This window comes from Dendronephthya gigantea, unplaced genomic scaffold (genome assembly GCF_004324835.1).
Source record: "Dendronephthya gigantea isolate DGI-Jeju-01 unplaced genomic scaffold, DenGig_1.0 000031F, whole genome shotgun sequence".
NCBI classification, from domain to species: domain Eukaryota; kingdom Metazoa; phylum Cnidaria; class Anthozoa; order Malacalcyonacea; family Nephtheidae; genus Dendronephthya; species Dendronephthya gigantea.
The window spans coordinates 1,308,258-1,329,712 of record NW_021163041.1 but is presented as its reverse complement, the minus strand read 5'-3'; the positions used below and the strand labels follow the sequence as shown (position 1 = coordinate 1,329,712).

The 21,455-nt window shown below is 34.9% G+C and overlaps 4 protein-coding genes across 4 annotated transcripts in view; 3 read left to right on the top strand and 1 right to left on the bottom strand.

Annotated features, from left to right (window-relative positions):
• Nucleotides 1-2,960, top strand: part of LOC114524674 — a 32,372-nt gene extending 29,412 nt beyond the window's left edge. The window contains exons 44-49 of the mRNA XM_028545824.1: nucleotides 39-133; nucleotides 420-576; nucleotides 812-869; nucleotides 1,201-1,475; nucleotides 1,954-2,134; nucleotides 2,391-2,960. Coding sequence (XP_028401625.1) covers nucleotides 39-133; nucleotides 420-576; nucleotides 812-869; nucleotides 1,201-1,475; nucleotides 1,954-2,134; nucleotides 2,391-2,731 — 1,107 coding nt within the window. The 3' untranslated portion in view covers nucleotides 2,732-2,960. The remainder of the gene's footprint in view (nucleotides 1-38; nucleotides 134-419; nucleotides 577-811; nucleotides 870-1,200; nucleotides 1,476-1,953; nucleotides 2,135-2,390) is intronic.
• Nucleotides 2,961-4,242: 1,282 nt separating this feature from the next.
• Nucleotides 4,243-10,114, top strand: LOC114524549 (ankyrin repeat and SAM domain-containing protein 3-like). Its single transcript, XM_028545662.1, has 12 exons — nucleotides 4,243-4,705; nucleotides 5,197-5,318; nucleotides 5,610-5,691; nucleotides 5,817-5,949; nucleotides 6,020-6,131; nucleotides 6,236-6,321; nucleotides 6,451-6,514; nucleotides 6,816-7,004; nucleotides 7,264-7,324; nucleotides 7,865-7,924; nucleotides 8,234-8,385; nucleotides 8,594-10,114. Exons 1-12 carry the CDS (start codon nucleotides 4,319-4,321, stop codon nucleotides 8,838-8,840), a joined length of 1,695 nt encoding a protein of 564 aa, XP_028401463.1. The 5' UTR covers nucleotides 4,243-4,318; the 3' UTR covers nucleotides 8,841-10,114.
• A 188-nt stretch (nucleotides 10,115-10,302) lies between these two features.
• LOC114524550 lies at nucleotides 10,303-14,792 on the bottom strand. Its single transcript, XM_028545663.1, has 12 exons — nucleotides 14,504-14,792; nucleotides 14,148-14,297; nucleotides 13,056-13,259; nucleotides 12,840-12,902; nucleotides 12,655-12,711; nucleotides 12,114-12,339; nucleotides 11,759-11,856; nucleotides 11,493-11,596; nucleotides 11,259-11,349; nucleotides 11,026-11,117; nucleotides 10,645-10,793; nucleotides 10,303-10,382 (listed from the first exon to the last, which is right to left on the bottom strand). Exons 1-12 carry the CDS (start codon nucleotides 14,711-14,713, stop codon nucleotides 10,330-10,332), a joined length of 1,497 nt encoding a protein of 498 aa, XP_028401464.1. The 5' UTR covers nucleotides 14,714-14,792; the 3' UTR covers nucleotides 10,303-10,329.
• A 219-nt stretch (nucleotides 14,793-15,011) lies between these two features.
• Nucleotides 15,012-21,453, top strand: LOC114524530 (heat shock 70 kDa protein 14-like). Its single transcript, XM_028545640.1, has 17 exons — nucleotides 15,012-15,069; nucleotides 15,271-15,351; nucleotides 15,892-15,971; nucleotides 16,121-16,169; nucleotides 16,455-16,560; nucleotides 16,773-16,863; nucleotides 17,059-17,132; nucleotides 17,520-17,550; nucleotides 17,898-18,059; nucleotides 18,266-18,421; nucleotides 18,931-19,033; nucleotides 19,129-19,257; nucleotides 19,374-19,460; nucleotides 19,652-19,753; nucleotides 19,890-19,961; nucleotides 20,229-20,299; nucleotides 20,555-21,453. Exons 1-17 carry the CDS (start codon nucleotides 15,013-15,015, stop codon nucleotides 20,628-20,630), a joined length of 1,527 nt encoding a protein of 508 aa, XP_028401441.1. The 5' UTR covers nucleotide 15,012; the 3' UTR covers nucleotides 20,631-21,453.
• Nucleotides 21,454-21,455: the final 2 nt, after the last annotated feature.

Below are 21,455 nucleotides of genomic sequence, written 5' to 3'. Positions count from 1 at the left end.
CAGTTAGCCTGAAACATGTATTCATTCCTTACACATAGGAACGCTCCTCTAATCCAACAAGTTTTCCTTTGTCCTTTACCAAAGGATTAAAAGAGGGATTCTGGTGGGCTTTTATTTCTGCCAGTACGGTTGGGTGAGTTTTTTCTTCTGAAATTATTTATGTTTATGATAGGTTGAGTGAAGTGTTAAAATACGTTATATAAACCTGCAGTATTCGACTTAGGGCTATATTAGTCATTTTATTTTGCATGCGCAAGCATGTAGTTATTTAGGTAACATTCACGTTTTGATCGTTGCAAAACAAAAGTTGTTCTAAGAGTAATTTGAGGAAGTGGTGCATGTAATCAGATAATGTCTGATGTTATATCAGTTCACAATGCAACCGAAATCGACCATTGACGATGTATCGTACTTTGCAGTTACGGTGATCGTCGACCAGTTACAATTCATGGCAAATCGTTTGCAATATTGTGGATACTTATTGGTTATGTCATCATCCAAATCCTAACCAGCTTAATGGTCAATTCAATTACCTTGGTACTTGTCAAACAACGCACCCAAATATATGGAGCGAGGGTGAGCCCTTACTTTGTTTCAATTGTAATAACTCTGGCATATCTGAGCTATCTATAAGCGTTTGCAACTTTGTTATAAGTTGAAGGATCTTTGAAAACTAGTGCAATCAATGCAATCTCTGCAACTTCTTCGAAATACGTATTTGTCTATTAGTATATATGCATACTGAATTTAACTTTAATAAAATCATCCTATTGTAAGATTTAATATCGCAGACATAAAATTTTAATTTTAGGTTGCCGCGATACAAAATTCGACAGAACACAACAAAGCTATACGCCAAAATGGCGATGGTAAGTTTATAGTATTTGATTTATCTGGGAATACGATCGAGACGTATAATAAGCTATAGTAATATAATAATCCGTATAGAAAAGACACACATGACTTGAGCCCTTTTTTAGACGAGTATTTTTCTATAAAGGTCTGCTTGTTCACATGATCCAATTTTGTTGCACCCACCGCGCATTTCGTATCTGATGGATGTTTTACCGTCTATTGTATTGACTCGCAATGTGACTAGCAATTGATAATTTAGATAAAAGTTCTAGATCTTTGGTGTTCGTTGCTGTATGCATCGCATTGCATGGATGCTTAAAAAGTACGACTAAATCCTTTTTTTAGTGAAGCTATTCAAAAACGTTGACGAAGTAATCAAGGCTTTGGAAGACAAGGTCGTTGATGGAGCACTACTGGACATGTATGCGGCTGCAACAAGAAAAGATCTGTTTAAAAATGGCGAGATCGAACTGAATAAACAAGTGGAATATCCATCTGGTTATGGAATTGTTTTGTCTGGAAGGATGAAACACTCTGCCCCAATGATAAAAGAATATTTTAAAATCAAATCAAATGAGATGCTCGGGTTCATTCAAAATAATACCGATGTTGTTACACAGGTAAACATTGCAACCAAAATTAATATTGCAGTGCACATGAACGGCATGAAATAGCGTCCTATGAATTAGACCTAGACGGATAACCATAATATTTTACACATTTCCGTACGTATAAAACAGAAGTGTATATACAATCTTTGCCAACTTCACATGCGGGGCAAAATTGCTTTGGAAAATTTCGAAACCCGGCAAACGTGGCCATCACTAATTTTAGTGTGCGCTTTCTGGAAATTTTCCTTTATCGCTAGGATAGAAAATTAGTCTGAAGGGAGGCACTCTATATTTTTTCCAGAGCTTCCACAATTGAGGAAGATTTCCTCAAATTGTGGAGAGAGTAATCAATATTAACGGCATACATGTTTAGTTGTTCTTTTTAAAAGATCTTGGTCTGATCCTCCTATGAGGACGGCTATTTTCAAATATTAAACTTGTAGAGGCACTGATTCCCACTGATTATCTCTCGTATCCTGATTTTTAGAAAGATAATCTTGCGGCAGAAGTGGCAAAAAAGAAGTCTGGATTGTTTGACGCAACTTCTAGTGATTATCAACTCGCAATCGTTGTCCTTATTGCTTTACTTTTTGCATCGTTCATGTGTGGATTGTTTTGGCATTATAAATACCACGCAAAGGCGGTGAGAGTTCGAGAAAATCTACGAAGTAAGAGCCTATATATAAGCTTTATGTTCTGTGTGTTATTAAAGTAAAAAAATTCAATGTGCAATTCGGTGAATATTTAAGTATAGTGATGTAAGATTTGAACTAATTTTATAGCTATTTAATTTTTTTACTGAATGGCCATGCATAACCATGGGGTTCAGTTTCAACGTAATTATATGCAAAAAATGCTTACGCCTGTTTCGATATATAGGCTATTATATTGATGTTTTTCCTTATTCTCACCACAATATGATAGATTCATCCCATGGGTATGGTTACTACAAATATTTGCGAGAAGATGCAAAAGAGTCATGTGAAGACCAGTTTAAAACTCTCATGTGCAAGATCCAGGACGTTAAAAAACGACACACAAAAGAGCTGAAGTTACTAACAAAATACCGCAAGGAGTCTGGAGAAGCTTGGCCAGTACCCCGACGTTTTACCCCTGCAACAAGCAGTGCCGGGAGTTTTACTCGTATACGCAAAATGAACGCAACAGTAACGCCATCTTTAAACAGTCAATGTAACATTGGCTTACAAGTTCTGGATGTTGAAGCAGAACATGCAAATCGGTATTCAAAAGATTCGCAAGTTTAAAACATGAAACAATAATAAGAATTTCGTAATAATGGGACAATTTTTATTTACAAGTTTGAACAATCTTGATTATTTGTCTATATATAGTTTTATTGTATCATCTTCAAGTTCTATTGTATACCGGTTAAGGATGAGTTTTTCAGGGATATTCCCAATTAATTAACGTTTAATGAGCCAAACTTCAGTCCCGGACTAACAAAGTAGATTTAACTATACGAAATCCTTATTTGGCTTCATTCAACATTTCTCACATACTTGTATACCTAATTTAAAGCTCTTTATAACTGATCCTTTCAGCTTCATTTTTTAGCCAGTAGTGCTTACCACTCGTAAATTATGTAAAAAACAAACCGCCTGGTCATCATCGCTTCGGCTGCTTATAATCAGCCCTGTATATATACGTAATTACTTTATTGTAATATTATTAATTTATTATTACAGCGGTTTTAGACTAAATACCATAGGCATAGCTCATTACCTTTTCCATTCACTAATATCATTGCACTTTCTGGGCGAAAATGCACCTCAATGCTTCAGCATATAATTTAAACTTAAATACACGTATACTTTATTGGTATTCAATTTTGTTATATTTATAAACATCCAATTTTGTTATATTTAATTGGCACTATTATATGTATATCGATGATCAATGGTATTGAATAAAATAGCATTTGAAACTGTGAAATGTATAGCTGTTTATTATTATATTATGTGGCTGATATGACTTGCTAGAATCAAGGGGTAGAAGATTAGTGTCAGTGGTGAAGCCTATGCCTATATAAAGTGTTTACTATTAAAAAAGATTAAAAAAATAGTTAAGCAGATGGCGGTAAATTGCAGAATGCGTCTGAGAAACTGCATTAATTTGGGCGGCAGTTAACAAATTTCCTGTGCGTACTAGTCTTAGCCAAATTCAGTTATTATAAAAGCATGAAAGCGTTGTGTGATGTATCAATACATTAGTCCTATTGGCTTTTTTCCACCCCAAGTACAATAAACACAAACTTTTTCTATATTCAATCAAAAGTCACTTTCACAATCTGCTATTACGCACTAATGAGTAACTATAAAGTAAATAAATCATCTAAAAGCTATTTCTTAATCTAAAAACTATAATCTAGAAGGACTAATTATAGGCCAAGTCAATCGCTTAACATTACGTATGAAACCTTTATATAAAAGGATGGTGGCTCAGTGGCTGGCATTCACTTGGGCGTAATTCAGAAGCGCAATTAATTAGCTTTTAGAGGTTGGTATAGTCAGGGCGCAGTAAAACACGTGCGCACACTCGAGTAGAAGGCATTCAGTGCCGCTATACTGGAACAGGCAGATCTTATAAGATGGAAGGATGGAGGTTTGCCAGAATAGGGGGCAAGCGTGATAGTTATCTCTAACAAAAGTTGGCCAGCAAGAGTAATTGGGACTACCGGTGCGAGTGAACTACCGGTAGCAACCTGTTCGCGCTATCACGTGGTTGCCAAATAAAACGAAATACGATTCAAGATTAGTGAATGTTTGACGCATGTGTCGGTGCGTTTAGGTGCTATAGTTATAATACACGTTGTTATAGGGTTGTTGGTAGCTATGCTTCATGCCAAACCACCTCCAATTAAGGAATGTCCTGATCCAAAAGAGGGCGATATTGATGAGGATAACTTTTGGAAGAATTTGACCGAAGGTGAACTTATAGATATTGACTTGTTTACAGCGTGCGCGATAGGGGAATTTGACTATGTAAAGGAGTTTATTAACAACGCCAAACCAACATACGGCACAGACATTGTAAATAATTCAAACAAAAGTGGATGGACGCCATTAATGTATGTATGTTTTGTCGGAAATGATAAAATCACAGAGTTACTCATCCGTGAGGGCGCTGATGTCTTATTTGAAGAACATAAACATGGATTTACGCCATTAATGCTAGCCTCGAGTTCTGGCAATATTTCTCTTGTTAAACGTCTAGTGGAGGTATGTCTTAAAAGTCTATAAAGCCATTGAGACTTCGAATACGCATGGGAAGTTATTAATGGTGGGGTGGGATGGTCAAGGTCAATGTATAATTAACAGCAATTACTAATTTAGTGTTTAATTCGTGAGTAGTTAATAATACTATTCTATGAACGCTTTAGTTATTACTTAATTACTTATATTATAGCGAGACAGGGGGGTGATGAATAAGAATGCCGTTTGAAATGCAAATCACTGTGTTATGTGTATAGTGTTAGTAACACTTAAGTTATCCGTACAAGCCAGCCTTGCTCGACAGTTCAACATAAACTAAGTGACAATTGTGAGGAAAGAGAGTCTTAATTGGCTATGATGTAGAAGTTTCATAACTCTAATTAAAATATTATAGAATTGAGTCTCTCTACGATAATAATATATTTCTCTAATAACCCAAACATTGCACATGGCAAAAACATTTGTGCATCTTTATGATACCATCATCTCTTTTACAGAATAATGCAAGAATAAATCAGGAAGATAAACGTGGTCAGACTGCATTATTTTATGCAGCAGAACATGGGCAAACAAATATTGTTAAATATTTACTCAGCATTAATGCAGATGTTCTAATAAGGTATTTTGTCATCTTTTGTTGTTTTGTTCATCATTCAAAAATGATGTTCTGAGGGGAAGTCCTGAAGCGCTCATATTTCGGTCCCACTATAGCAATGCACAAACCCTCAGAAATTCAAAGACAGCTTGAACTTGGACAAAGAAACTAGGAAAATACACACAGGATCAGTTTCGATTATCAGAAAAACTAACCAATGTTTTATATTTTTGTCTTCATGTCTGTTTTACTTTTATTAAACTGATTTTCATTCTTTATTTTTGTTGCTCTATAAAGATCTTGTTTTCTTCTTAGGCAAAAGGGTACTGGTTACACAGCATTTATGGAAGCAGCAAAACAAGGACATGAAGGAGTTTTCAGTGCTTTCCTAGAGCATGTGAGTTGTATTTTAGATTTCTTCACAAATTGTTATCAAACTATTGAATTGATATTGTCATTAATTCAATCCTACACGCAGTTCTACAGAAAGTTCTCAATTGACAACAATTGTTAACCTTTTAGGGAGTGTACTTGGACCTTGTATGTAACAAAGGCTACACAGCACGTGACTTGGCAAAGCAGTTTAAATATGGTGTTATTGTAAATATGATTGATAATCATTGTTACAAATTTCCCACACTCAGATATGAAGCAGGTGCAGTAATTGACAATTATTCCAGTTCAAACAAGGATGACAGTTGTGCAATTCTATTTATATCTCTCAGATTTGAGTGATTTGGGAATGGATGAGATTAAACAACCGGATCAAAAAGTTAATGAGTGGCTGAATGATCAAAATCCTCATCATATTTTTGACGATATCCTATCAGATAAATTGTAAGTTAAGGTTCACCTTTAGGTCACTGATGATAAATATTGTTCATTGAATTTTTTTTTAATATTCACAACAATTTTCACCATATAACTTCTTTAAACCTAAGGTTTGAAATGCGATCCCATGCAATTGCAATTGATGACAGATTTAAAACATATTCTGTGGGGGAAAGCTTCGGAAGATCAGTGGGTGGTAGGTATAGACAATGTTTTTTAAAATGTTATGTCATTAGAATAATTCATGTTATGCTTTGTTCCCCCCTAAAAAGGCTTATTCTGCCAATGAATTCACTTAATCTTGATATGCGTTTCAATTTGGTAGATTCAACCATTGATGATTCTGAAAGAACTCCAGTCGGAACTCCTGTAGACAGTGTTTTGCAGCAGTATGTTTTGTTGGTAATTTTTTTAAGGGTATCTTTAGTGTGTATAAATATATTCAAAAGCTGTATTAATGATTTAATTCAATTGTTCATTTCAAGTCCTATCAATGATTTTATTACATCTCTAGCTAACAATTTCATTTTTTTGAGACATCTTTTATGCAACCAGCCCCTGCATGTGAGATAATGTTAATTTTAATGACTATGCATAGCCGGCTGCTTATAGGTTTCTGATTGGGAATTATCACAATTTTTTCTTTAAAATATAAATGTTATTTTTTTTAAATTTTCATTTTCATTTTAGATACATGATTATGAAACCTGATCCATGTATATCTCAAGGACGGTCCCATCATGAGCAACCTTCACTAGAAACATTTTTAAAAAACATTGGTCTTGAAAAATATTTAAAAACATTCCAAGATCAGTCTATTGACTTTGACATGTTTATTCAGGATTTAACCGAAGAAGATTTTAAAGAACTTGGTATAAAGTAAGTGAGGGCTGGTGTTTTAAATGGCTACTTTAATGTCAAGCCTAGTTTCCACTTTTGTTGTAATCGTCCTGGACAAGTCATTTTCACCGATGTGAAATCGTCCGGAATCCGGATGTAAATTTGTCTTATCCAAATCAGTAATTGTTGACCGCGCACACAATTACGACTAATGGAATTTAGGTTTTAGATGAAGCAATTTTTGCTGCAACTTTGAATTAAAGCTCTATTTTTATGTGCTATGTTCCTTCTTTTTTAGGTTTGGTCCGAGTAGAAAACTGACACTTGCTATAAACAAGTGGAATCATGAGAAAGGATGGGTAACTTTTCATATATTTTGTTTGTATATGGGATTATTCACGCCTTTACCCGGCGCAAAGTGTGCCGCTTATGTTCTAGTTTATTTAGTTCAGGTTTGCCTGGGGGGAGTGAGTTGTCACCACTCAGTGGTTGTCACTTGCATGATTGGATACAATGATGCTCAGGCCCAAAGTTGACATGACCGAGCAGTGCAAGGCCAAGGGCAGGAGTATTACTGTGGATGGCCCTCCTTATGCATTATAGACTAATATTAGATCAGGGAAACAAGATCTAAGCTAGAAAGAGCATACTTAAACACTTTCGGCCGTAATACAAAAGTATACAAAATTTTCTGGGTATATTTCCCGTACTTTACGACAGTTTGCAGCTAAACTCGGCAATTTTACTATAATTTTTCCGAAAATTTCCTTTTCATCGCAAGGATAAGAAAATTATCTTAGAACCATTTGGCCAAGTTGAAATTCTTTTCCCTTTGCCATGTTCAGCTATTTTTAATGACATTCTGTTATTTTTCTTTCAACAATCGATCTCTATTTCAGCAAAAAAATGGAAGTTTTACAGCACCAGATGTCGATAATCTTAAATTACAGCTGGCAGATGTAAGCAGATTGCCATACCTTTTAACCACTCTCTTGCAGTAGAGAGCTGGTAATAGTGATAAGTGCATAGGGCTGTTTAAATGGGAACGAGGCTAAAGTTCTTCTACGACTATTTTTTAAACTAACAGCCCCATGCAGTTGAATTTTTAAAGCAACCGAATCTAGACTAGGGATATTTTAAAGTAAAATAAAAAGAAGTTGATTTTCTCTATAGCCAAAATTTGTACCAAATCCAAATGGGTTTTGGAAATCTTGCACCTAACAATTTGCACCTAACACGCCGAATTTCATACGTTCGATATTGTTTAGGCATATTCTAAACTACAACATGAAATAGAAGCTCGAGCCTCGCTGGAAGCGGAACAAATGGAGGGTAGAGCAAGAAGAAATCACACATATTTCATTGTGGAAAAAGTGCTTCGTGCTTGTAAAGACTTGCAGAATACAAATATAACTTTGAAGTAGGTATCACAGTGTTTTATTTGGCCACTTTCCATAAAGTTTATTGCGTTAGATATATAGTTGAAGCCCAAAGAAAGTTTTGAATTTTTTTCAGTGTATTTCCTCTGAGATTTAAGACTTAAGTTATGTATTTTACAAGTATTTCTGCTATATTGGGCAAAAGCTTTTAACTATAAATCTTATTTACATTAATTTATTTTTGTCCAGAAAGCACATTGAAACGTTAAAAACAGCTGCAAATGAGAAGACGAAAGAAAACTTACAGCCAAAATTGGAGGAACTACATAAACAGATGAGTGAAAATACTATAAATACAGATAATATTACAGAGACAATCATTCGAAGAGTCGAAAAGTTGTTATGCGAAGACGTGACAGAACTCTCTAGCAGTTCAGACTCTCCAGAGTCATCTTGCACTTCGTTTAGTAAATCTGAAAGTGGGTCTGGTGTATAGTCCCGAAATATTTACGCGTATAAACAGATTTATCGCAAAACGTGCCTACAGGCTGGGGTGCCATAACGTTGCAAGACCCGAATCTCTCCGAATAATTTAGACTCGGAATAAAAAATTAAGACAATCGCTAGTATCGTCAATAACACAGCGGCAATTTATCGCAGATAACAATATATAAACATAAATATTAACTGATGCTCGAAATAAAAATAGTGCATAGCTTATAAGTTACGTTGGACGCTAGATCACTATATATTTGACATGTTTATAAGCTGTTATTTATATATTTATTAATCAAATCAGAGAGAAAAGAGTTTCCATTTTAAAATGTTTAAACATTTTATTTTTAAAAGCCTTGAGATTATTGTTTTTTAATTATGCTCCATGGGTTTTTCTAGCTGGATTCTTATTATTTAAAGGGAGCCCTAAAACCATTGTAAAAAAAACTGATCTGTGCCTCGAATGGTGATTTTATGTGGTATTTAATGCCATTCCATGCACAGGCGACGACACTTGTCATCATGGGAGGTTGGGGCTTAACGCTTTAATCCAATCCAATGACAAAAAAATTCCTTAAAACAACAACAGGTGTTAATTGTTCAAAGTCGTTAGCTTAGTAGAGCCCTGGATTAATTCAAATGATTGAGGACAACAGGAGCATTTTTTTACTGTCTCGTCTAAAATGACTGGACGTTCGAAATTTATCGATATAGAATCTTGCCGTAGATTATTCATATCTTTCTTGGGTCTTGTGTTATTTTAACAAGGAGCAATGAATGAATTATGTCATTAATTCAATCCTAAAGCTATTATAGCGATAGTTAAGAAGGTTAAGAATTAATCCATAGCCATCAATCATGCATGGCTTTTGGTTGAAATATAGCTACAAGAGCGAAACAAAAGCGATTTTAGTGATAAGGAAATTCAGTTTTGATGAACAAGAAAACTGATTTTGTTGCATATAAATTGACGATTTCAGCATATATTTAGATGTTTTTCAGGTAGTCCTTTCTAGATCAGTAAGACCTGAAGTATATTTTTCAAGGTAACATCCATTTAACCCAGGGTAGCGCTATTTGATCTTTGAACAACGTATTCCTGGATGATCCTTACACCCCATCATACAGCACAGAAAAGAACTGTGATCTGATAATTGTATATTTAGCTACATTTCACATGACGTTATATTTTATACATATAATTTGTACATTAATATAAATTATAAAAATATTTTTATCAACAAAACGATGCAAATCATGTATAAAAGCAGACAAATAGTTCGTGTACATTTTGTAGGGTTGATACTCTGTAACATTATTGTACAACAAAGTTCTATGCTAACCTAGGATTATGCAAATGACGAGGAAGAACTGTATTTTGAAATTACTATACATATTCTTCTCAAATAAATGATTTCATTTATACCAGCTAGTGTACGCTCATGAGGTTTTAATAATCTTTCCACTCTGTGTGAGATTAAACTGTATAATTACAGATCCAAGGTTGACGTTGAAAGGATAGAAGACAGTGCCTTTACGTAGCCTGAAAGAAAGATAAATTTAGGTCTAGTTATATAGTTGTACATGCAGTATTGCTCGCTATTTTATTGCTCGTATTTATTTGCAAAATTTGCGTTTTAAGGGCAATATATCTTCCATGATTTACGACATTTTTGGCATTGAACTGAACTTTGCAACAAGATTCTGTTTCTGGAAGTGGCCGGTGAGGGATTTCAATTACAATATTCTTTCCTCGATCAAGATTTAGACAATCACAGAATAAAAAAAGTAAAGAATCTGGTAACCTTTATAATTCTTGTAAAATATGCAGTTGTTTGCGCAGCTTTCTGGATTTGTATTGAGAATTGTTGGAGCACAAGAACACAGCGCGGGAACCTGAAGTTTTCGTTTCATAAGCTTTTCTTTCACCGCCGCACGAAGGGCGTCCACGTATCTAAAGAAAAAGTGATTATATATACATACACACAGTTAATTCAACGCTATATAAGGATCCTCTATATCCATTACTCCTCGAGAACTAACGAGTATAACTAGTTGCACATGTTACGTTTGATGAGAAAGAAAACTTTTAGGACAAATATCGTGAGATATACAGAGCAAACAAACAAGACATGTTTTCTATTACATGCACTCATTTTAAATTTGCTGAATTTTTTGAACTTTACCTTTCTAATTCTTTTTCTTTCTGTATTCTTTTGTTTTCTCTGATTATCTGATTATGATCGTCGTGTTCATCGAATTTTTCTTCCAACAATGTCTATGAGTAAAAAGCACATGCAATGGTTTAAGATGGAAACCAGAACGTAGCTTTACCGTCCGCACATTCCCTTCTCCATGCATTAATGTGTGCGTGATCCTGTGGATGAATCTCTTCTTTTATATCAGATCGATTACTGACCTTCTGTCGTACCACTTCACTTCGTTCTTCTATTATTTCGTCATATTCGTATTCTACTTCTTTTCTTTTTGTTTCCTGCTTATTTTTTAGCCTGTATGGTGAAAAAGAGTGGAGGTACCCAGAATTTAGTTGCGTGTTTTGGTGAAAGGAATGTTCGTAATCCACGGGATATAGTCTCGTATATAGCAAATCTTTGATATAGTTTATATTCATATATCATTCACATGCACCTACTTTGTCATACGCTTTCTGTGTTCCTTCATTCGTAAATTTTCCCGAACTTGTTCTCTTTCAATATCCATAAATAACCGCCTGTAAACTGCAAGTTGTTTCTGTTCCTAAAATTTAGTATCGTTTACTTAAAACTATAATGTTCATTAGGGTCCAGCCTGCGATGCAAGTGAGCTTGCCTTTAGGCATAACTACTATAATCCTTAATACCAGGAAACCGGAGAAAAACAAGTAAGGGACTATATAATATGTAATTCATCTATATATACCTGTTTCTTTGACTGCTCCTTCAATCGTCCCGGGCGCATTAGGTCTTCAGTTACTTTGTATTGTATTGGCTCTAGTATCTCGGGCTGCACAGCATTCTCTATATAATATCGATAAATTTCGGGTACATTTGGTGAGCATAAACAAGTTGGATTTGAAAGAGAAAATCAATGCAAGAAAATTATTCTATGTAGACCTTTATTTTAGGAAGCATTCATGCATGATGCAATGAATTTTATCTATCCTGCATAAAACATAGCTCCTATTATCTATTTTGAACTTTTGTTATAACTTTTTTCGATTGTATATATGTATAACTATATTCCAGGCTCTGGCCAGGATACCCTTCGGCCTCACCTTGCCTCGGTTCGTTTAAACCTGCGACTGTGGCTCCAGTTAAACAGCGAGGTTTATCATTAGAGGTTTGTTCATGTGTTGACAGATCATTCACTCCGTTTGTTATTTCTTTACATCCCTCTTGTAACGTTGAGGTTATTTCTCTACATCCTAATGATGTTGCGGTCAACTTGCATGAACGATGTTTTGTTGGAACATGTTGAGGAGCCTCATTGCTGGCTTCACTCTAATAACATGTCAAGAAATTAGATGAACACAGTAGGTTTTGTTTTCTTTGATGTGATGGAAGGCCTCTCAACAGATCTCGTTGAACAAAAATGTGCAAATTCTAATCATGATTTTCTATGAATAGCGAAGTCGTGAGTCAACAAAGAATCATTGTTTATATAGAAAAAACCCTTCCCGACGTTCCAGCCTAGGGGCCGTCGTCAGGAGAGTTCGTGTAGTCTACTACAATTGTTATACTACATTTACCACACATGCATGCGAAGTTGATATATTCTTTTTGAAAATGTAAAATTAAAGAAACCCCATTACGTACGGGGGTAACAGCTACTACTCCATTCCAAACTCCTCCAGGTAGCTGGGTCAAGTGATCCTATAATAGGAGTGAAGTACGTTTACTTTAATTGATTATCTTAAAAGAGCAAAACGAAGTATGTATAGCTAATGCGTATGAGCTACCCACAGGAACAACTAGCTATAGCACAATCACGAGGCACCTACAGTATCAATATTTAAGATTTGAGATCCCAGAACCTTGCGCGCATGTCTTGTGCATGTTTGTATCTATAACAAAATGTTTGAAATTCATCGATTTAGGTAAAACTGAAATGTTTGTAAAAATCAAAGATTTAACAAAAATGTACAGGGTTATGCCCAATAATAATGGATAATGTCCAATATTATTGACGTTCGTCGCTATTAATTTACCAAACATACTTTTGTAACTTGCTTATCCAACAGTTCGCTGGCTATGTTTACTTCTTCGGGGTCATTAACTACACTATAACCATGTTTACAACTTCCCGGAATTCCAACTTGTAAACTGTCGTATTTATCTTCACGATAAACACAGGTGTCTTTTTTTCTTGTTGGAACCCTTGGAAATGAACTTTGGTAAACAATCTTTTGCTCAGCTGTTACCTTTAATAGAAGATTAGAAGAGTTCAGGGGCCAGCCGGTTGTATGAAGACGGGATATAGTTCAACCATTGCCGTGAGAATGCTGGAAAAGCAATAAAAGTCTAGCTTTGGAGGCTTGGAGCTAACAAATATTAAAGAGGATCCCCAATTTAAGAATACTAAGATTTGAATATGCAGGGTACGAAGGGTATAAGTTAATATACCGAACAACGACGGTCAATGAAACAACCACAATTCGGAGTTTAGCGCTATCCAGCTTTCGTACATACAACCTTCCCATGCACGCAGCATCGCGAGAATGACTGTCTGAAGAGACATCGCAGAATTGGTGCTTTAAGACGTTTCAATCCGAAAATCTAATCGCTGGTTCACAATTGTGCATTTCTGTACCGCTATCAAAGAGAAACCTTTGGAATATCTTAAAAAAGTTCAATTTTTCTTCTGAATACGCATTCTGCAATCTTTTGACAGCTCATCACACACATCTGACCGCTGTGAAATAGCCGTTTTGAAGCTTAAAGTATACACAAGGTGTGATAGTTAATAATTTTGGTGATCAGGTGACTATACAACTCTCAAACGTTGACTGTACTAATTTAAAATAGTGTTCAAAAAAGCAAGTGATTTTATGAATCAATCCGACAAACCAATTTTGTCATGAAACGTATTGAAATTTTGATTTATCATATATGGTCGTCGGGGCTTATCCTGCACAGCTATTTATTCAACGTAGCTACGTCGCTTGAGTAAAGAGAAAAAGTATAGCTGGCAAACTACGATTGCATCATTGCGATTAATCAATCAATAAGAGAAGTGCTTATGCTTCGTGGCACGTGCATGTGTTTCCAGCTATGAACGTAACAAAGCGACTGCGATCTCGTTACTTAACTGCTTCATATGATTTATCCAATTGTCGCAGTTGTTTCACTTTTTCAAGAGCCTTGACCCTTTCTTTAACATCTTGTTGAAACTTCTTAAGTTTTTGTAGCTTTTCGGCTTGAATGGATTCTAACCGTTGTTCTACATCCGCAGCTAAATACTAGTGAATTCAATGCATTTAGATTCAAACAAACAAATAATGTTTTATACAGTTATCAATGGAGATAAAGAAAAAATGATGACATTGGCATGCCTTGAAGAACGTTGTGTAAAGCTTGTTAATGTACTGAGTATTAAAGTTCTGACTTCTGTATTAAGAACCGAACTTGTTCGAAATTCACATTGTGAGTGTCTTTTATTAAATACCTCTGCACGTTGTGGAAAATGTGTTTCTCTCTTATTTTCCTGTTCGGCCCATGCCATGTACGGTGGTCGGTCGTTTGGACGATGGGCTAGAGATCCTTTAGATCTCATTTTTGAGTGCTTTGATATTCCCGATCTGCTCTTACTTTCATTTGAACTATCTCGAATTTTGTCTGCTGATGTTTTTGCTATTTTGTTCAAATTTGCCGCCATGTTGAAAAGAGAGTGGATATCTTGGGACTTTCGGCAACTATGGGGTAAAAGATGCTTTGGGTTTTTAATTATACTTATGTTTACGTGCTCATAACGAAAATATTTTAAACAATTGAAGCATTTGTTTCTGGTTTCAATCAATTTTATGTTGAAATTAACAAGTATGTCTCGAATATAGCTTCTTATCTTCAGATTTTTGTTTGAAATTTTTCGTTATTTCTCAGTATATGAATATTTAAGTGAATATTTGGGTAGTTCTGGATATTGTAGTACATTTAGGTACATTGTGCGAATTTAAGATGGCGGCCGCAGGAGTAGATTTTGGGCACACGAGTTTAGTAATTGCTGCATGCAAGGTAATATAATATTGCTTTTTGCTTGTTTACAGTTGTTTACCAAACGGGCAAATATCCAAACGTTCATAAAACGTATTAAAAGCTGGCAGGGTGCGTAGGAAACTGCAGTCAATCAGGAACAGTATAAATACCTTACTGTTCATTTATTCATTGGAATGACCAAACCTGTAAATATATGAAGGAAAGATTGCTATTTTCTAGGATGGTAGACCTGAAATTGTAACAACTGATACAGGAGAATGGGTTACTCCTGCCATTGTAGCATTCACAGACAAAGAACAGGTAAACTACACTTATTCAGTAACCTATTATAAAGAGGTAACATGGTATCATTGACAATGTTGTTGTTGGTGTTGAATATCGAGTATTGATCCCCCTTCTTCATTCCAAACGAAGTTCCAAATACAGGTGAGTCAAAAAAAACTGACACCTTTGAAATTCAAATTAGCTGCAATGTGTCTGTAATCGGCTGTAATGAGACGGAAGTTGCCTAAAATATCTTATGGGTATACGAAGCATATCAAATAAGTGAACTCATTAATTAAGTAGAACGTAAAGTTTGTTCCCTTTGGGAGTTAAAATGCATTCTATGCTCTGTTATAATAAAGAAGGTTGAATTACTTCAATTGGTTTAAACACTTTCGCATTAATTAACCACGTCTTGTTGATTGTACACAATGGGAATCATCAAATTCCAGCCATAAGCTCGCGGCTTATTTGAATTTCAAAGGTGTCAGTTTTTTTTTACTCACCCTGTATATATATGTAAAGTTTGTTGAAACCAACTGTAATGCACCCTTGATATAAATATATATTACTTAGGTGATGGGAACAGCAGCGAAACTTGGCTTGATACGAAATGCTTCCAATACAATCACCAATGTAAAAGCTGTCATCGGAAGGTATATAATATTATAATATTTTAAAGTGTGTATGTATTCAATTATATAATATTATAATATTTTAAAGTGTATATGTATTCAATTATTTAAATAAATATTAATATTTGTTAAACAAATTTACCTACTTTAACAGATTACATTGCATTTAGTTTACCAGATGAAAAATTTCATGAAATAGCAAAGATCTCACCAGCTAAGGTACTGATTTTTTCTCACCCTAATAGATGATTAAATTTCAAGTGTGGTACCTTAGTGTCATGGTCAATCTATTTTTGTTAAGATATAAGCAGCATTCTCACTTCTAAGCAAATTTCCTTTGAAAAGTTTGACTCTATGGATGGGAGGAGGAATGGTTAATATATTCTTTTCAAATTTTCTTTGCCTCGGGTTATTCAAAAGAACCTCCCCCACAGTAAAAAGTATGCATATTTAAATTTTGAGAGCACTGGATATAAGTGTCACAAAAAAAGTGTTTCTTTTTAGATCATTCGCAAGAGTAGTCACATATTCTATGAAATCAACCAGAATGGAAAACAAATTCTCATTTCACCATCAGATATCATCAACAGCATGTACAAAAATATCTTAAGTATGTATGAATGCTCTCTATGAAGTTAAATATGAAGTTTCAACAGCATAATTCACTCATGTCAAATATATTAATTGTTTTACCAGTCTATTTGTCCCTGTAGTTTTTTTTCTGTCAACCAATTGGACCATCAGTCAATTGTTATAACAGATTTCTGGGGTAAACTGTCACTCTTGTTATTGCTAAACTATTTATTGTTTGTTGAATTGCAGAAAGTGTACAAGCCTACCATGGTAGTGATGCAAATCAAATTGTCTTAACTGTTCCACTACATTTTGGTGAAAAGGAACGTGGTGAAATGAGGTAATTTTCTGCATTTAATTTTTTTTTCTGATATTGTGATCTTTTGCATGTTATTTTTAACTATAGTTAGTGGCAGAATTGGGCAATCAGAATTATGTATTTCTAGTTAACCATGATTTAACTACTTAAGGAAGCATTTAGTCTTTTCTACCTCACTTTTCATACCAGAAATAACATGTATATTATACATTATAGAAGTGCAGCTGAGAAGGCTGGCTTTCGTGTGCTTCGAATAATCCACGAACCATCAGCTGCTGCTTTGGCATATGGTTAGTAATAATTCTTGTGATATATAAATTATATATATCATTTTGTTGGTTCTATTGTTTGAATTTAAATGGTAAGGTTAGCAGGTTGCCATTATAATGCTTTAGTGCTTTTTTGCGCTATGCAATCCTAGCTTTGTACCCCATGAGCACAGAAACCTTGGGAACAAGGTTGTGTGGGCAGTGGAGCAAAAGCCTGGCTTACAAGGTTGCCCATTAAAACCTAGAAACGACACCTGTCTATCAACTTGTCCTCTAATCTTGTCTAAGTGCCTAATCTTGCCCAAATTTTCTTGTTGTTATTACTGGTTCATTTATAAAGCTTTACAACCAATCAAAATGACATCAACTTGAGTAAAATAAAGCATTCAAAGTCAGTTTTTCTTTCAGGAGTAGGACAAGATGACCCATCCTCCAACAGGTAAGGGGTTTGTTGTTATCCTACACAATTAAACCTTCAAATATGATGATTGTTTTTGATCACAATTTTACAGTTTTTTCTCACCTGTTTACAACCTTTTGTGACAAAAAATACTAAGAATTTTTAAACTATACTGTGTGCAGTAAGTCGTATACAGACTACAGCTTGTCTGGGCAGCGTCCAGAGTCCTCAAATATTGACGTCCAATTTAGCCTACTATTGGGAATATTTTACTCGAAAAAAGGCTTTATTACAATCTATAAAGACACGACACCAAACATTTAACGTTAGCATTGCCTTCAAGCAGCGTGTATTTTGATGTTTATGTGGTATATTGTCTTCTATAGTTTAGTATTGGTATATCATCTTGGTGGTAGAACATTGCAAATTACATTGATATCTGTGAATAGTGGAATATACAGAATAATAGATTCGATTTATGATGATGGTATTGGAGGAAAGAAATTTGATGAGGTTTTGGTTCATCATTTAGCCACAGAATTTAAAAGGTTTGTCAAAATGATCTGTTTTGTCGTGCGGACAAATCCTGCCTCTTAATCTTCAGGGTCAAAGAAATCTCCCTCTTGGCTAAAACAACCAATCCCTTCACCTCTCTAATACTGGCTGCATGCCTTTGCTCTGAAATCAAGGAAATACATCACGCTGCATGAGGATAATTTTCTGCGTAAACTAAGCAATGTTTCAATCAATATAGGATGTGGAAAGATGATATTAAGGAGAATAAGAGAGCTATGGCGAAACTTCGGGCTGGTGCTGAAACATGTAAACACGTCCTTACGTCCCATGGAACGGCCACGTGTTCTGTCGAGTCACTTCATGATGGAATTGATTTTCAATGTAATGTTTCCAGGTATGCAAACTATTGCATGTCATTCTTCCTTTTTTTGGAACTTGCGTTTGCAGAAGTGTGGGCAGAATACTACAGGGTGTCCCCGAAAAACGCACGCTCTATTGAAATTACTCTTTTGTTGTTAATAAGTATTACCTCATAAGTGTCACAATGCATGTTCAAAACGAAAGCTCTGATTTCAATCAGAGGGTACTTTAGGACACCCTGTACAATACGAGCGATGGATCTCATACAAACCAGCAATCACGATTCCAGTTAACGATATGTCGTAACAGACGACGGACCGCTTCGAATCTGCATCACGTACGTCTGATGATTAGCAAACACATGCAAAGCAAATCAAATGAGTGATCTTCATTCTTCGTTTGATCGATACAAACAAGCGAACAGTTTAGAGTTATCTAATGTGTATAGGTGCTTCATCTGAACAACCATAACTTATCCGCCTCTTCACATCACGAATTAAAAGTGCGCGAATTAAAGTCACAAACCTGTGTGTTTTTATTTAGAGCACGATTTGAATCATTGAGTTCTCAATTGTTTCAAAATTGTCTTAATCCAATTAAAGAGCTCCTGGAGAAATGTAATATTCAGGCTGCTAATATTGACAAGGTAATTGCTTCTTCTATATGAATATTGAGTTAATGAGAGTTTTCTACAAGAACCTCCAATTAGCTTTAATTGTTCTTGATTATCTGTTATATAAGGTTATTTTATGTGGTGGCTCTACACGAATACCAAGACTACAATCATTATTACAAGATATATTTAAAGGAAAAGAATTATTAAAGAGAATTAGTCCTGAAGGAGTAGTGGCTTATGGCGCTGCTGTACAGGTGCGTTTTGTTAGGCATGCAATGCCCGCGTGATATTATATCCACAATGAACATATAAGCAAGTGAAATGAAAGAAATCCATACTTGATATTCAGATTATTTATTTTTATCGTTAGGCGTCACTGCTGCATGGTGATAACGTTAGTGAACAACACAGAAATTCCCACCGAATAAATTGTACAGCTAAGGCCATAGCAGTTAGGGTGAGTTTTCTCGTGTTGGTGCATCTATTGATTTCCGACACTAATATATCTAATATATTTTGCACACTAGCCAAAATGCTGTGCATGCAAGAATTTTCATATTTTTTCTGCTGTGAAATGAAGTAATGCCACAATAAAGAGTGTGATTTTATAATTTACGCAATTATTTTAAATACATAACTCGGTTTTAGGTAAATAAAGATACGGATTCACCTTTAGTCACAGTGATACCCAGTCTAACACCAATTCCAGTTAAGAGAATACATAAATTCACCTCCTCACACGATGATCAGGTATAAGCAATGGAGGGATGTTTTTAGTGTAATCACAGTGATTCGATTTTTCACTGTTTGATTAATATTTGTATAATAACGATTCCTTTTCAGCATTATTATTTAGTGTAACAAACGAATACCATGTCTTATTTAGAGTAATATTTGTTTGGATGTCTTTGAAATTTTTGAAAACGATCTTCAAAAAGAACACCAGCTTCTTGCTAAGGTACGACCAATTAGGTTCTAGGGATCGTAATTGGGCATAAAATAATAAATTCCGCCATCAGTTTTATATTTTGATGTAGATTAACATGCAGTAGCTAATTTGTAGAGGCCAAACACGGTTGGCTTTATGTCTTAGGAGGGTTAAACGGTTGATTTTGTGACTTGTGACTTATTATTACAACGATGAAACAAAATTTTTAGGTGAAGAATGCAGGCTGTGCGTGGTAGAATGATGTTTAATTCTCGTCTCTATATTTATTCCATGAAGGTGATCTTAGATGAGCTACCCGCATTACCAAAAGAAGACTGTAAAATATCTGCGTCTTTTCATGTAAAAATGTAAGTATGCATTATGTGTCATTTCAGGTTACAATTTAGTTATCGATTGCAGGAAGGTTATATTATACAACGCTACCCTTCCTATATAGTCATGCAACTTCGCCGTACATTTCAACTTCCCGACTGTCGGTGACATATCTGAACTTCGCTTTATCAGCACTTGCATTTATGTCAAAATGATCGTATACGACCATCGTATGGTATAGAGGAGCCTTTTTATACTTGGTTATTTATTTGGCTATTTAATTTTCTTAGAGATGGTTCATTGCATATCCATGTATCGGAGAAATCATCGGGGAAATCAGTTGGTGTGATCGTGGAGCATGGCTAAGGATATGTATAACAAAGCTAAACTATCACTCTTATGGAATTAAAACCTGGTTTTCATATGTCACCGACAGTCGGTGATGCATGATCGGTGATCACTGAAGAATAAAGTGCTTTGTTATATTGTGTAAATTTTGCACAGCAAAATCGTCGACTGTCGGTGATTGATGAGAACCACGCTTCATGTTTATTCACTTCTGGTCCATTGACATCATTCTCATGCAGTCTGGTATTGGTTTCCAGCGCGAACCATCAGTCATCCTAAATTTGAAAATCTTAGCGCCTAAGCTTAATATAAATGCTAGCAAATTCTGCAATCTATAATTGGTAAATACGTAACCTATCCACCGTTTATGAGCGGTGAACATATGCTTAATGTGGAAATGCCGAAAACACGTAATGAACGCAATTCCAAGTGATACAATAGTCAGGATATGAGACGTTAGTGAAATGCAATAAAATAACGTTTAATAAATACCGTAATTACAAACGTATACAATGGGCGTTTTCGTTTAAACATAACATTTTATTCACATTCTTTCTCGAAAAAATATTTTACAAATAGATTAGTATATATTCTGTTGAATATTAAATGTATTCTAATAACATTTAAAAGTAATAATGTAAGAATATACAACAATTGTGTAAAGAAATGCCTATAGGCTAATTTAACCGCAAGGTTTTCTAGTTAGACTCTAGATAAGTGTTGGCAAGACTCTAGACAAGATTTTCATTGCCTAATGTGAAACAAATCAAAGACAAAAAAAGACAAGAACAGAAAACACAAACACAAGAACAAAAAACACAAACATGTGTTTCTAAATTTTAC

Excerpts from the sequence above, each read along its gene's own strand:
- LOC114524549 (XM_028545662.1), top strand. The coding sequence starts at position 4,319 with ATGCTTCATGCCAAACCACCTCCAATTAAGGAATGTCCTGATCCAAAA. Across the intron at positions 4,706-5,196 it reads TTGTTAAACGTCTAGTGGAG|AATAATGCAAGAATAAATCA; the intron begins GTATGTCTTAAA and ends TCTCTTTTACAG. Across the intron at positions 8,386-8,593 it reads AATACAAATATAACTTTGAA|AAAGCACATTGAAACGTTAA; the intron begins GTAGGTATCACA and ends ATTTTTGTCCAG.
- LOC114524550 (XM_028545663.1), bottom strand. The coding sequence starts at position 14,713 with ATGGCGGCAAATTTGAACAAAATAGCAAAAACATCAGCAGACAAAATT. Across the intron at positions 13,260-14,147 it reads TGGATAAATCATATGAAGCA|GTAACAGCTGAGCAAAAGAT; the intron begins GTTAAGTAACGA and ends CTTCTATTAAAG. Across the intron at positions 11,597-11,758 it reads AGGAGCAGTCAAAGAAACAG|GAACAGAAACAACTTGCAGT; the intron begins GTATATATAGAT and ends ACTAAATTTTAG.
- LOC114524530 (XM_028545640.1), top strand. The coding sequence starts at position 15,013 with ATGGCGGCCGCAGGAGTAGATTTTGGGCACACGAGTTTAGTAATTGCT. Across the intron at positions 15,070-15,270 it reads TAGTAATTGCTGCATGCAAG|GATGGTAGACCTGAAATTGT; the intron begins GTAATATAATAT and ends GCTATTTTCTAG. Across the intron at positions 18,060-18,265 it reads TTAGCCACAGAATTTAAAAG|GATGTGGAAAGATGATATTA; the intron begins GTTTGTCAAAAT and ends CAATCAATATAG.